Here is a 14,137-nt window from a genome sequence, read left to right as displayed (position 1 = left end):
TATATGGCTCCCTGTCTGAGCAGCTTAGCTCTTCTCAGAGTGCGGGGGTGAGCGGTCCTTCTGAAAGAGTAGCGTCACCCCTTTCCTGAAGCGATGGTCCCGCATGCTATAGATGATGACGTTGCAGCAGCTATTGCCTGTCAGGATCCAGAAGGCGAAAAAGGAGAAATCGCACCAGACATGGCCCACCACGTTTCCCAGCACGAACACGGCGATGGGCGAGAATGAGGCGGTGAAGGCGAACGTGAGGATGCCGATGGTCTTGGCTGCCTTGATGTCTGAGAAAGAAGGCCGGTGGAGGCTGCTGCCCCCACTGGCGGCCGCCTCCGGCCCCTGGCCGCCCTCCGACAAGCGCTTGCGTTTGTGGGCATAGCGGCGGATGCAGGTGAAGGAGAGTGCGTTGGCGGCCAGCGTGCCACCTAGCAAGGTGAAGTCGAAAGCAGGGAAGAGCAGCATGACGTTGGCGTTGGCCGGCTGCGGCACGTAGTTGCACATGCGGCTGCACCCGTTGTACTCCAGCGTTAAGTTGGCGCTCAGGACGAGTGGCGCACTGGCCAGCAGAAAGCTGCCCACCCACGAGATGAGGATGAGGAGCAACGTCCGCCGTCGTGTCACCAGTGTGTCCTTGTGCAGCGGCCGCAGGATGGCCACGCTACGCTCCACCGTCATGAGGAAAATGGTGCTGATGGACACGAAGGTACAGCTGGCAAATACTGGGCCAATTAGCATGCACGGCTGCCAGGAGGTGGAGCCAGAGCCGCCTCTCGCTGGGGCTGCGGCTCCACCCTCGAACCACACTGGAGGAGCACTGGTCACCATGAGCGATATTTCAGTGTAGACCGAGAATGGCACCACCAAGACTCCCACAATCATATCAGCTATTGCCAGGGATACTGGGAACCAGAAGCGTATAGAGATTATACATTAGCACTGGACTGCAAGCATTCGTCAACATTTCATTTTGTTAGGTATAAAATGTGTGGAACTTCATGTATGCCAAATTTAAAATTTCACTAATTGCTTTTTGTCCTGTCCTTTTGGCCTTTGAAAGGTGTACGGAGGCTTTGTTATGCATAAACACAAATTAAGGAGAATAAACTGATCTCACGTTCTCTAATATTGGTTTGGTTATCTGTGCAAGCTGAAATTTTATTTATTTATGCTCATATGAGTCAGCGATCTGACCCTGCTGTCAGAAACTCTATCCAAATGTGCTCCATACAGCCCTCTTCTGGACTGCAAGTTGGACTGCAAGCTCTGTTAAAAAGTCAATGCGTGCAGCGTAGTGTGAAAATCTTAGCTGGCACCTTTGAGGTAACCCTGTGGCGTGCGGGACTGGCGCGTCTGCATGAAGACCGTGAGCGTGACCACGTTGCCGATGACGATGGCGAAGGCTAAGGTGACCATGAATACCACGGTCAGTGCGTGGTTGAGCAGGCCACAGCAACACATGGTGCAGAGCGGTACCAGAGGAAGGCCCCCTCTCGCCGAGCCGTCCACTGTCTGATTGGGGTCCGCGAGGCCCATTAGCACCCCGGTCCCCCAGGGCACGCTGGCGTTAGCCATGTCGTGCTACCAAGCCATCCGTTAGAGAGAAAGGTGCTGAAAGATCCCAAGTGGACCCGCGGCTGGCGTCTGATTCCTTTGCTTGACGGCAACGCTGCGGGAAAAAAAATGAATGAAAAAAGATGTGTATTCAGCATTCCCACAGAAAAGGGAACTCATGAAGAATAGAACTGAATATAATTGAATACCAAAATGTCTAATGGTTTATCTGGTTGCTTGCGACATGGCAATGAGAACGTTGTCTATTTTTACCCATAATGCAAAATCAGATGTTGCCATGGTTATACATAGTATTTTATGTACCATTGTTTCAGTGCATCATGTCTGTGAAAGTAAAAGTGGCTACCCTCAATAAATAATAGCACAGTTTGAATGAGAGAATTTCAAGGCCAATTTAAAGGCTTCTACATGTCTTCATTACATCTGGCAATGTTATTTCCCCATGATAATCTCTGTCTCTTGAGTGGCAAGGCAGCCAAATCTTTTGTGTTGTATTTCTGTTTAAATCTAGCTGATAACTCTTATCAATTTTCATGCTTTACTTAATCTGTCTTTGTGTTTAGATGAAAGGAATCAGAGGTCCTTTGTTAGTGTAAGCAGAAACCTTGGCCTCTTCTGTTTGTCTCCCAATGTTGTTTTCTTGAGTACAATGCATGAAGGAACTGACTGGTCTCAGGTGTTAAAAGAATAATTACCAACAAGGGAAATGTATACTCACTAGAGAACATCATGAACATTGCATGCTGAAATACTAACACATCTGCCCCAAACCACATCGAGCTATTACTTAATGTGAAACAGACTTGTGGTTTCTGACATTGTGTGATACTTTTGTCCCTTTGTATAGATAACAATTTGAGGTAAATGTTTTGATGATTTTGGCATGACACTTGTAAAATTCTAATTGATTACATTACTTGCTAGCTACTTTAGGCCTTGTTCCACTGCAAATCTAAAGGAGAAAATTAGACAATGAAGATATCCTTGATGATCGAATACATCTGGCGAAAATTGTGTAAACCCGATTTTTGCTGATCTATTCCGTTACAGACAATGAAAGTTGACAGCTGAGAAAACTTCTGAGACTTTTTTGTTGTTGTTGCAAGTGTGAGAAAACCTCATTTCCGCTGCAGCCTCATGCAAAGGAGCACAGCAGCACAGAGAAAACCAGTGTGGGAACATAGATAAGATTCTGTGAACTACTGCACGTGTTTACACTCCCCTAATATGTGTGTGCGCGTGTGAGCACCCTGGCAGCCACAGAGAGGCAGAGACAGTGTGCAGACGCTGTCCTGGTGTGCAAAGCGTGCAGTTTCTACCCATCTCGCCACTTCAATACTTCAGCCACCTCCTCTGCTATTACCTCGCTTTCAGAGCTACACCGCGACATTGTCTACACGGCGCGCACGCCGCCCCAAGCTGCTCTGTTAGGCATGCGTGGCCAGCCGCGCCGACATCAACTTTGCGAGCGAAATATTAAGCGCTGGAGGAGGCAGCTAGCTGAGACCACTGGTGACAGGAACCGAGCCAGGGCAGGGGCTCCAATGCTGCGATTAGCCGAGCGCTCTCATACACACACGCACAAGCACTTACTCCGCCTCTTTGTCTAACAAGTCTGCATCTCCTCAACACACGTGCTTTAGCAAACTTTCCCCGTGTCTTGCATTTCCATAAATGGCTTGGTTTAAATCTCGGCCTAATGTTCTGAGTGTGATGTTTGTATGTGTGCGTTGGCTGAATAAATAAGACATGAACAGGCTTTAAAAGTGCAGGGCTCGCTCACGGGACAGGCTGCAGAACAAACTCAGTAACCAAGACAATCCGAGTAGAAGGAGGTGAGGTAGGTGATGCGTGGAGGGGCTGGGTATATAGCGGCTGCGTGTGGAGGAGAGCCGCCCAGTGGTTCCGGAACGGTGCTGGTTCAGTGAGACAGAAGGGCCCACGCAAGGCGAACAGGCTGTGGGCTGGGGTAGACAGTCCTGTCGTATAACAGTGAGGGGCAGTGTGACCCCTGCAGCCCAGTAGAGCCATTTCTCTCTTGCCATTTCTACTCTTAAATAACTAATTTGTGACCGCTGACCTCTCACCTTTAGGCCGATCCTCTGGTTTGGATGAATTCATTTTAGAAGCTGTCAAGCATAGTTGTAACTGATTACAACATATACAAAATGAGCAGTAAAATAACACTCAGCTGAGCTCACGGTTTTAACACTCACGTCTAAACACAATCACATACAGCATGTTTATAACCCCACTCCTGGTTGCAGAGTAATTTTTTTTTGTTCATATTCCAAAACAAACGGAATATGTCTGCGATCAATAAGTAATAAATAACAACATTTACACAAGGCAAATGTATGTGTTTCATTTTCTGATAATCGCAATACTGTAGGACACGAATGCCAAAGAGATCATTATCTTGCTTGGGCTTAGCCTGGAATAACAACATAGGAAAGCAAGAATAACCTCCCCAAAACAGGAACTCACTATGTCTCTGTATACTACTATTGTTTCATCCCATTTACTTAATGTAATTTTTAAAAGAAAATTACAAATGTTGTCCTCTTTGAACTGAAATGAAGGTAATATTATAAATATTATAAATATGTCTAGACAATAAAATTACAAATCCAAGTATCTCATTTGTAATATATCCCCATTTGAGCCAGTATACTTACCTGCAAATGCTGGCTGATGGGAAATAGATTGTTATTTCTTGACATGTGAGGGGACAGAGTCGAGTCCATGGATGTAGCGATGCATCTGTGTGAGCCTAGTATGGATGTGGAGTTAGGTCCAGGGCCAGTGCAGGCATTTCATACTGTCTCCGGCAGACATGCACATGTCGCAGGGTGTGATGGGCAGCACATCCATTTTAATGGTCGTCTTTACAACTTCAGCTGCCTCTGCTTCACAGTGGGGATTCCCCCTTCCCTCTTCCTTCGTGCTTCTCTCTCTCCTCCTCTTCCTCACACTCCTCCCTGAAAAAGTGCTTTTGCTGTGTTGGTGTCATGTGATGATCTGTCCCTTTGATTTGTTTGTCTCAAGCCTCTCTCTCACCCTCTCTCTCTCTCACTACCCCTGCTCAAACTCAAGCCCACAATGACAGCTCCACAGTCTCCTCTCTCTCTCTCTCTTTCTCTCTCTCTCTCTCTCTCTCTCTCTCTCTTTCTCTCTCTCTCTCTCTCTCTCTCTCTCCCTCCCTCTCCCTCTCTCTCTCTCTCTCTCTCTCTCTCTCTCTCTCTCTCTCTCTCTCTCTCTCTCTCCTTCTGTGACCTATATCTGTTTCACTACTCCACCTTACACCCCCTCACACACAATGTGCTTACATTCATACACACCCAAGTGTCCAGCTCCAGTTCTTTATCTCTACAGCCAAATAACTTTCATTCTCTTCTACTAGCATGTAAATCTGCCTGCATGTAACCCCTCGCTAATCAGAAATTAAAAACTGATTTGCAGTACAGGTGATAAATGTTTTATTCCCAAGTTGACGTCAATGTCATGCATACTTATCATGTTATGATATTTGTATAGTCATAAGGTAAACTCACCGAAGCAACATGTTTTTAAGAAAATCACACTTATAATATTTATTTCTGAAATCTATTCTTCTTTGCATAGTTCAAATGACATGGTTCTTTCTAACAGTGAACTTGCACACAAGAAATAAAGAAACCACCATCTTTAACACCTCTAGAGTGTACTGGTCAACATGCTCACATCTACACAATCTCTTTTCCCAGCATCATGTTTACTCTATATGGCATCACATTCTGCCTGTGCATGGTGATTTGCAAATGCTGCATAATTTTATTTTGTTTGTATGCTGTCGCAGGATTTGTATGCCCTGCACAACATTCATAAAATCATTTACTTACTACTATTCAGATCAGATTTTTTGCTTGATATAGACTAATAGAACATATACATTAAAAAGCACTGGCCTTGAAGAATCCTCATTTACATTGCCTGTCATTTACATTTAGTCTACACTTGTTTTCTTTCACATTGCTCGTCGTTAACTGTTTACATTGCAAACATTTTAATTCTGTAATGTGGACATGCTCCAGTACTGCAGATGAACCTAGAGCAATGATAACTAACGTACTGCAATGTGCAGGGTCCATAAGATATAAATCCGCACATCTTTGTAGAGGCACTCTAGTGGCAGTCATGTGGATGTGTCACACCTCCTACCAGCTTGGCTACCGCGGCCTGGATTTCCCATCATCTCCCCTCCCATCAGGTAGAAGACTCGGAACCTGCACCCACCTCACAGCATTGTCTACCTAGATCGTCATCCCGGGCTTTCTAATTGTGTACATCTGTTTGTTTATTTAGTTTTGTGTATTTGTTTCTCTCGTATTTGCAGTCTTTTTGAAGTATTGCTCTGGTTCCCCTTAGCATACTGAGTGGTGTTTTTTCTCTAGTCAGCATTTTTGTGTCTCAGACTTTGCCTTTCTAATACATTGGTTTTCTGGATATGCCCTCTGGCGCTTCTGCCTGCACTCCTGGTTCTTTGTTTTGGACCACTGCCTGTTATTTGACAACGTATCGGGAATGCCCTTATTCAATAAAGCCTTATCAGTAGTGATTTGCACGCGTCTGCCTCATTCAGACACGTAACAGCATGAAGGTTTTTGTGGCAGTAGAGTCTATGTTATGATCAACTTCAGTTTCTGACCCGTCAGGGGACAGGCTTGCTATGCCTGACCTGAGCTCGAGTCTCAGTGGTGCCATATGGTGTCTGTTGCTGGGGGTCTGTCTGAGTTTGACCGACTGCTTTCTCATTGGTAGCGGAGGATGACAGAGTTCTCACAGGACCTCAACACCAGTCCCAGAGTGCTGCAGTGCTGCAGGAAATGCACTGAGTTAATTGTAGGCATGTAGGGAACACGCCTCTCTGGGCCTGGGGCCGTGAAACATGACGTGTCAGTCAATCTACACACCACCTTGTCCGCAGAATGGGGTGGACATGATTCTGTGAGTGGGTGGAGCAGATCAAGCAGGAGATTGAAAGGATGAAATTGCGAGCTTTGCACATTTTAGCTAAGAAATGAGGCCTATTGGTGCTCAATGAAAATAAATGCAGAGTGCCAAACTGACTGTTAAAGCAATTTAGCTAATGAGATATCGAGAGTCACATTGATCAAATCTCTACAGGAGAGATAGCAGAGATGAATATTCAGCTAACCTCTAAAAACCTCATGCTGTTCCCAAACATTCATTTTTAAAAAAAAGTCAGAGGGACTCTAATGTGCAGCCACTAACCTGTCTGCTAGACAGTGACGCAGCGAGACAGCACAAAAAAATTGTTAATGACAACTGGAACACTGGGGCACATTCACATAACGTAAGCCACATCGCCACTGGGAGTTGGTAATCACTGTTGCATATTACGAAGAGAAGAATGACTTTTATGTGCAGTGTTTTCAAGATCAGGACTGGCTGTGTGTAGCTAGTGTGAGCCGCCCTGTGAGCAGGCTGATTTCAATATTTCAATATTCAATTAAGAATGCAAAAGGGGAAAATATTCTTTTTAGAAGAGACACATAGTCATCCCCTAGTGGGGAGCTCATGTTCAGAGCTCTGCTGGAGGTCACTTGAACCACTTGCATCTGTAATGCATCTGCAGGCTCTAATAGACCGCATCCCCATCAATAGTGCCTTATTAAGAGCCCGTACCACCCATTGGCCTGGATCTCCTTCATCACCATGCTAATGTGTCTGCTTATCTATGTCTTTATCCAGTTAGGTTACACACAGTCAGAGCGAGAACGAACCAAACCTGTTTGAAGTCTGGTGTCCAAAAAAGAAGAAATGAGAAGGGAAATAAGAAGATTTTACTGGACGAATGCAATCTAATGACCTGGTTCACCCTGGAACAGCAGGGTACAGATATGGCAGAGCAGAATGCACTGCTGTCTTCACAAAGTAGAAATTCTCCTAATTAATTTTTTTCCCTTTTACGACTTGGAGAGCAATTACACTCTCAGTGCAAGCATGCTTCAAATCGCTGCCTAACTTGCGGCTTGATGGTGCGCCTTGTTGCGTCCTGAAAGCCCAGGGCTCATTCCTCATTCAAGCTGGTCTCCCAAAACACTAGTGAGAGAGGGAACTTTGATAATGAGAGGGAGTTTATGGGGTTGGCTAGGATGGGGGGGGGGGGGTGGGACTGAGGCCCTGCTGTGAGCTTGGACCCCTTTTCACAATTTCCTGCTGTTTCCTCCTGCTGAGTGTGTGTGTGGTTTGGCAGGAGGTGAGGCGGGTGGGAGTAGTGTGGTGTCTCTGACACACCGTAGGGTTCGAGTACATGGATGAATACGGCACACTCTGTTGCAAGGCATGGGTGGTCCGGTGCAGCCAGATGGACCCACCTCCCCACAGCAGCTGCCGCTTCGTGCCTGGTCTCCCACCTGCTCCTGAGCTCTGAATGTGACCAACTGAAGTACAAGATTGGTTGGATTGGTTGCACAAAATTACATATCCCCAGTAGCGGGGCTGACTGCTGGACGGGTCATGGCATCGTATTAAGTAAGAAGGCCTATCTCTTACCATTCTGCTGACTCGAAATAGATTTTGTGTATGAGTAGGTTTTTTTTCTTTGGTTTTTTTTTTCGTGAACATCAAGACAAGCTGATAACATATGTATATATGTTCTTATCCTCAACCGTGGCAGTCTAGGTAATCGAAACCTTTGTGTACATATGTAATAGTAAGTATAAGGAAACGTGAACATGGTAACGACTTGAATTTCTTCCATTTATCAACATTAAATTCTTCCCTGTTATGTCCAATAGGACCTCAACTATCATTTCTACTGGCCTATGTGGGCTGACTTAACTCAACCATCTGCATTTACTGTGTTTATCATGAAGCAATCACATTTCCCAGCAGCAGAAAGTCACTTTCAATGAGGGTTATTTATGGCTAAAACGACAAAGCCTTCCTGTTAGACTGCCCCACGCTCACTCAGAGTTTTCTTTCTCCAAGCCAATCGTGTTACCAACAGTATTACCGAGGAGTTCTAGAAATGCGCAAATTTTCATTGAACGAGAGCCCCTTGCTCTTTGTGGTGTAGTACGTATCAAAAGGCTACGTTTTGAAGAAGCTTCTCAGCTTACCAACATCAGCATAGTAGTTGGCTCATTGTTATGACCAAGCTTGTGTTGCTAGGATATGGTTTCTGACTCTGGTTGTATCAACATCATATGAATGGCTGCTACCTCTAGATATCAAGCTGGCTTTGAGGCTTGTGTTGCATGAACACACCAATATCCTCCGCCTGTATTCAGCATACACATTGTTTTTTGAGTAATATATATCTTCTAAGAAAAATAACAATGCAGGTGGGGTGAGTGAAAACCCTGGATTTTAGTTGCATTTTAACCTAATCTACATGCTTTTTACTGAACCAAAACCATGCTTCACCAGTAACAGTATAATTATTTCAAAGAGCACAAATAATTCACAGACTAAGAATGTGTTTTACTGAAAACTGCGAATTAGCTGTATATCTATTAAAGAAGTAATAAAATGCATAACATATTTCAATGGTGATCAATCTGTGAGTTATTCAGATGATGTTTTATATGAATTCACTGATTATGTATTCACTGCTACTACTTTTAAGTATTACAGTAAATTCTTTAGTGTCACAAGATGTTTGCTGCTTCTTTGGATTATACGCCTGTGTCAGTCTGTACTGAAAGTCAATGGTTTAGTAGTTCATCAGGCGTAAATTAAATTAATGTCCAGAAGGTTCTTTAATTTACTAAAGGTCAGTTCTTATGTCTGTTATTTATTTTTAAGTTTGGAGGGAGGATTACAGAGATATTTAATATAATTCATTTAGACTCTGCTTAACATTTGAGTATAATCTTTATTCTGCATACTATTAACTATACTAATAAATGTTGTACTGTATGTTATTTTACTGTGTCGAAAGCCTATGTAAGCTTCTTAATAGATAGCTTATCTAAATGTACATAACTTTACCCCTATCATATATCTTAAATCTTTCTGTTATCTTAACTCCAAACATGCTCCATTTCATGTGATATAGGAAATGACAGTATAATTACACCCTTAAATTACCCTTTTAAGTGTTTAGTTCAAAACTAGCATTTATCTTAATTTGCTACCTCTCATCACAAGAAAGGAAACAGTATTAGCTTATGTTTATATTTGGCTATATGTTGCCCAGCAACAGCTTGCTTAATATTAGTGAGGATTCTGTAATTTTCCAACATTCTTATTTATGTGTGTGTGCAGAGGGGCATTTTGAACAAAAAAAAAAAGTTTCTATGATGAGACATTTAATTTGCAGTTACCTGTAACTGCTTTGGGAAGTCTTGTTTTCTTACCATATTTTCATGTTCATTGTAACATTCTTTGTTACAGTTTTCATCAAGCCAGTGACAAAAGGCAAGGATAAAAGGACAGAAACTCACTGACGACCACTGATGCAAAAATTTAAATATCTCAATCCAGTAAAAATCCTCTATTCCCAAACTGTTAGACTTACATTTCAATAAAATATCATACAAAGTGAAAAAAAAATCAGTGTGAATTATTTTTACACTCATTGAGGTGAGGTACATCTACCAGATATTGTAAATGAAAGGGTTCTTATTTAGAGAACTCTGCGAGTGAAACCTGTGGAGAGACGATGACATGCTGGACTTTGCCCTAGAACATTTCCACCTGGACCTGTCATAGCTGTTGACACTCTGACTCATGGCTAATAGCCACATTTGTAACCTACAAGCTTGATTTCTTTCACAATTGACAAAAAATGGCAGAATTTTGCAAGACATTCAGATGTTTACCCTGTTTACCTGTGAAACTTACCAGAAGTTGCTGAGATCTATGACATCGGTGTGTGAGTAATTGTAAAAGCTAATATACATATGTTTGTAAAGCGTCCTTGAGTATGAGAATGGTGCTATATAAATGTAAATTGTAATAGTAATCATAATAATAATAATCATAACATTGTGAATTCCTTCAAATAATTAGTGTATCAATTTCTTTTTAAAGAATTCAGATTTTCCACGAATTTTCAGTTCTATTTGCTAAATCAAATATTATTATATTATTACCAGTACTGCAGTAAGCTCCAAAAACACTCACAGCATTGCCTAGTTTACACTTACGACATTCAGCAGTATGTGTAATCTTATACAGAGAAACATACATTTTGCCAGTAGGACACGTGTGCTCCCTGGGAATCAAATCCAGGGCAACGATGAGCTGCAGGAGCACCTGATTGGGGTCACATTGTGATCACTAGTACAAAGTAATTTTCATGCATGTTTGCTGCAGAGTTCTGCTTGTGTACTTTGGCTGCGCTTTGCACCACTGACTGGAATTTACGGAGGCCAAAGGGAGCCTGCATGGCTCTGATGACCCCGGGTCTTTCCTTTGGCTCTGTTACTCACAGCGGACTGGGCCCAAACCCTATGCTATGCCAGGCTGGAGCGTCTCTGATTGTGAAATTTGTGAATGTGTGACGTGTATAGGACTTTTGGGAAAACGGGTTTGGTAGGTATAAATGTACTAAGCCACGATCTCTGGCTTCAAGCTCTGCCTGCTTCCAGAATAAAAGAAGCTGCTTCTTTGAACACTTCTGCCAAAGAAACATCTTATCATGAAGTGGTATGGTCACTTTTCTCTTCTTTATTCCTACTATTCATTTATATTGTTTCATGCAAATTGTTTCATGCGAATTGGGTCATGCAAATTGGGTCATGCAAATTGTTCGAAATTTGCAAATGTGAAATCACGTTTAGGGCTTTAGACAAAAGCAAAGCTGCAAGATTTGGTCTACTAAACTGTACAGTGTATGTGCGTCACTGCCTCTCGGAGTGAACTCAAAGCTGGTTTTGGGCAGGCTCAAAAATCCCAGATTGGGCATTCAAATACAAAATTTGAAAGAACTCTGTACCTTGCTAGAAAGGAAAGCCACATCTAGCTTTTTTCCTTTGGTGATTTTGTGTTTTGAAACTTTAATTCACCCCAAAGTGTTGCAAATAAACTCCTGTTAGCGCCAGTACTGACTGTTATTAACCAGGAGACAAGGACTTTCTTGAAATACAACAGCCTGCTCCTGTGGTTTGTTGTGTATGTTGTGTATCTATACTGTGTGTAAAGTTTTCTTTCCTTATGGTTCTTCCCAGGCTAGCTGTGGCAGTTTTCCTTGTGGGCTCTACCATCTGTTTGTCAGTGAACAGCTTTTCAGGTAACAAGTAACCCTAAGTGCTCCTTGTGCCAGTAGCTTGGTTCTACTGTGGACAGCACAACCACCTCATACTGTACATTTGAGGCTATTCCTGTCATGGATTCTTCTGAAACATTGCTGTCTTTCAGGCTGTCAGGATCACTTCCATGATAAGCCTGTGAGAATTGAGCCTTGTAGAACAACAGAATAGCTCTTAAGAAATCATAGCCACTATTAAAGTTAATCCATTTCTCCTGAATGATGTGGCAGAACTTGAAAAAGTATTATATATATGTATGTGTATACATGGCTATTTTACAAGCCAGATGCAATGCTTTTTTTTTTTCTGCACAAGTACCACAACAATGCAGGATCAAATAAGACAAATATTAACTTAATAATCAAATAAGTTCTCTCAAAGTGGCTGCTGCTAAAATAACAGACCTTACTCTTATTTAGTATTCAAGTGTTCATTGAAGGCTCTGTTAACTGCCTTTGCACATAAAGTGGAACCTGAATTTATTTCTAACAGAGCAAAAAGGAGACTCAGGGATTATCTTTTATACTAAAAGAGTAAAAAAGTTTCTTTATAGCTCCTAGTTGTTTGAACGCTCACGACTGCTGTATGTACTGTGCAGTGCACAGGGGCAAGCGTATGGTAGGAGGCTCCCTGGTCTCCACTCACGTCCCCTGGCAGGCCATGGTCTTCCTCAGTGAGAACATACTGGACGGGGGGTTTGCGGGAGGAGCACTGATCGCTCCGCGCTGGGTTCTGACTGCGGGCAGGAACCTCTTTGTGAGGAAGAGCAGAGAGCACACCAGAGGGGAAACACCCCGTATCCCCAAGGTCTACTTAGGAATTTCCCGACAGGCTGAGGCTGGTCCCGCTACAGAAGTGGCAGTGGAGAAGGTAAATACATGGGCCATCAATGGCTAGCCAGACATTACATTTACATTTACGGCATTTAGCAGACAGTTAAAGCTAAAAACAATAGCAAAAATAGCAGCGGTTTGGATTGCTGCTATCCCTACTATTATTATTGCTGGCTTGTCTCTCGTGACTCCTCTGCCTACCACTTTTTAAAAACGAATGAATTAATAATTCACTTATTTATTAAAATGTGTTTAACAAAAGTTACAAAATTCAGCAGATTAGAATACATAAAATACTTAATACTACCAAGCCTATTTTATTGTACTAATCAGTATTCATTAAACTGTGAATTTGCCAACATATATGCATTATTTTGTACCTAGGGATCTTTCTACCTGAAATACACAAAACATTTAGGCACAATAAAAGTACTGGTGAAGGGACTTTTATATAATGTTTCTCCATTCAAGTATCTGTGTGAAAATGCTTTAATTTTTCTTTCTAAAATACCTACTTCCCATTGCCTACAGGTGTTTTTACATCCAGGCTTCCAGAGCAACAACACCTGGGATGATGACCTTGCCCTGATTCAGCTGAAGGAACCTGTGATCTTCAGTGACACCGTCTTCCCTATCCCCCTTCCGGAGAGAGGCGAAGACCTGGCTGACAAAGAGGGGCAGCGGGGCGTCATCGCTGGCTGGGGCTGGGGAATCCTTCTCACTCCTTCGGAAACTCTGAAGTTTATCTCCCTGGCTGTTGCTTCCGAGTGTGAAGGGGAGAAGACGCTCTGTACAGAACCCAGCAAGTACAGTGAGAACGTTTGCTTTGGGGATGCAGGTGGAGCTCTAGCCTTTCTCGACCCCGACACAGGCCAAGTGTACGCCGGCGGCATACTTTCCAATGACAAGACTTGTAGCACGGGGAAGAGGGCTGTCTACACAAAGGTGTCCGCCTACTTGCCCTGGATCCACAGTGTCATGAGGGGGGACTTCGAGAGATTCTCCTCTCTTCGCACTTCAATCATGAATGCTATGTTATAGATTTATCACTGCTCTACCTGTGCATGTGGGTGGATTAACTGCACACTTTATTTTCCAAGTGTATTCAACGTCAATAAATTTCTGTATTCTGAAGTGTCCTGTTCAATTATTTAGCTCAAATGTAATGTTTTAAATGTTGTTCCTAATACTTTAATGCTTTAAATGTCCTCCTAATAGAAATATGTCATGATTAAATAGTGTTTTTGCTCATTTTCTTTGTGTGTGAAAGTGCTCCACCCTCCTTGTCTGTGTCTGTTTTTGTGGGTCCTCCACATTAGTTTCAGTTCCTTTCCTGCTTCTTTGTTCTGGATCAGTCTTTTGAAAAAGTCTTTGCTTTTACCAAAGAGCTGATGTTTTGGCAAGAATGGCATTCTCATTTACTTCTACATCAGTGCTACACTGTTATATGGAAATCTTTCAATACTGATTCTG

The 14,137-nt window shown here is 42.9% G+C and overlaps 2 protein-coding genes across 3 annotated transcripts; one reads left to right on the top strand and one right to left on the bottom strand.

The window, feature by feature from the left end:
- Positions 1 to 9: 9 nt before the first annotated feature.
- LOC113578591 (trace amine-associated receptor 13c-like) lies at positions 10 to 4,334 on the bottom strand. Of its 2 annotated transcripts, XM_027011951.2 has the most exons (3): positions 4,245 to 4,334; positions 1,308 to 1,660; positions 10 to 893 (listed from the first exon to the last, which is right to left on the bottom strand). In XM_027011951.2, exons 2-3 carry the CDS (start codon positions 1,564 to 1,566, stop codon positions 25 to 27), a joined length of 1,128 nt encoding a protein of 375 aa, XP_026867752.2. In that variant the 5' UTR covers positions 1,567 to 1,660; positions 4,245 to 4,334; the 3' UTR covers positions 10 to 24. The 2 variants fall into 2 exon arrangements, with proteins under 2 accessions (XP_026867752.2, XP_026867761.2); XM_027011960.2 differs by lacking the exon at positions 4,245 to 4,334 and having other exon boundaries at positions 1,308 to 1,872.
- A 6,765-nt stretch (positions 4,335 to 11,099) lies between these two features.
- On the top strand, positions 11,100 to 13,798 carry hp (haptoglobin). The gene is made up of 4 exons (XM_027010702.2): positions 11,100 to 11,229; positions 11,751 to 11,812; positions 12,430 to 12,701; positions 13,196 to 13,798. Exons 1-4 carry the CDS (start codon positions 11,222 to 11,224, stop codon positions 13,703 to 13,705), a joined length of 852 nt encoding a protein of 283 aa, XP_026866503.2. The 5' UTR covers positions 11,100 to 11,221; the 3' UTR covers positions 13,706 to 13,798.
- Positions 13,799 to 14,137: the final 339 nt, after the last annotated feature.

The sequence above is a fragment of the Electrophorus electricus genome, chromosome 1, assembly GCF_013358815.1.
Source record: "Electrophorus electricus isolate fEleEle1 chromosome 1, fEleEle1.pri, whole genome shotgun sequence".
NCBI classification, from domain to species: domain Eukaryota; kingdom Metazoa; phylum Chordata; class Actinopteri; order Gymnotiformes; family Gymnotidae; genus Electrophorus; species Electrophorus electricus.
The sequence above is the reverse complement of the archived record's forward strand: the minus strand, read 5'-3'. Positions and strand labels throughout refer to the sequence as shown.

Coding starts and splice junctions, on each gene's coding strand:
- LOC113578591 (XM_027011951.2), bottom strand. CDS start 1,566: ATGGCTAACGCCAGCGTGCCCTGGGGGACCGGGGTGCTAATGGGCCTC. Junction 894..1,307: donor GCCACAGGGTTACCTCAAAG/GTGCCAGCTAAG, acceptor TCTGGTTCCCAG/TATCCCTGGCAATAGCTGAT.
- hp (XM_027010702.2), top strand. Junction 11,813..12,429: donor GTCAGTGAACAGCTTTTCAG/GTAACAAGTAAC, acceptor TGTACTGTGCAG/TGCACAGGGGCAAGCGTATG. Junction 12,702..13,195: donor CAGAAGTGGCAGTGGAGAAG/GTAAATACATGG, acceptor CATTGCCTACAG/GTGTTTTTACATCCAGGCTT.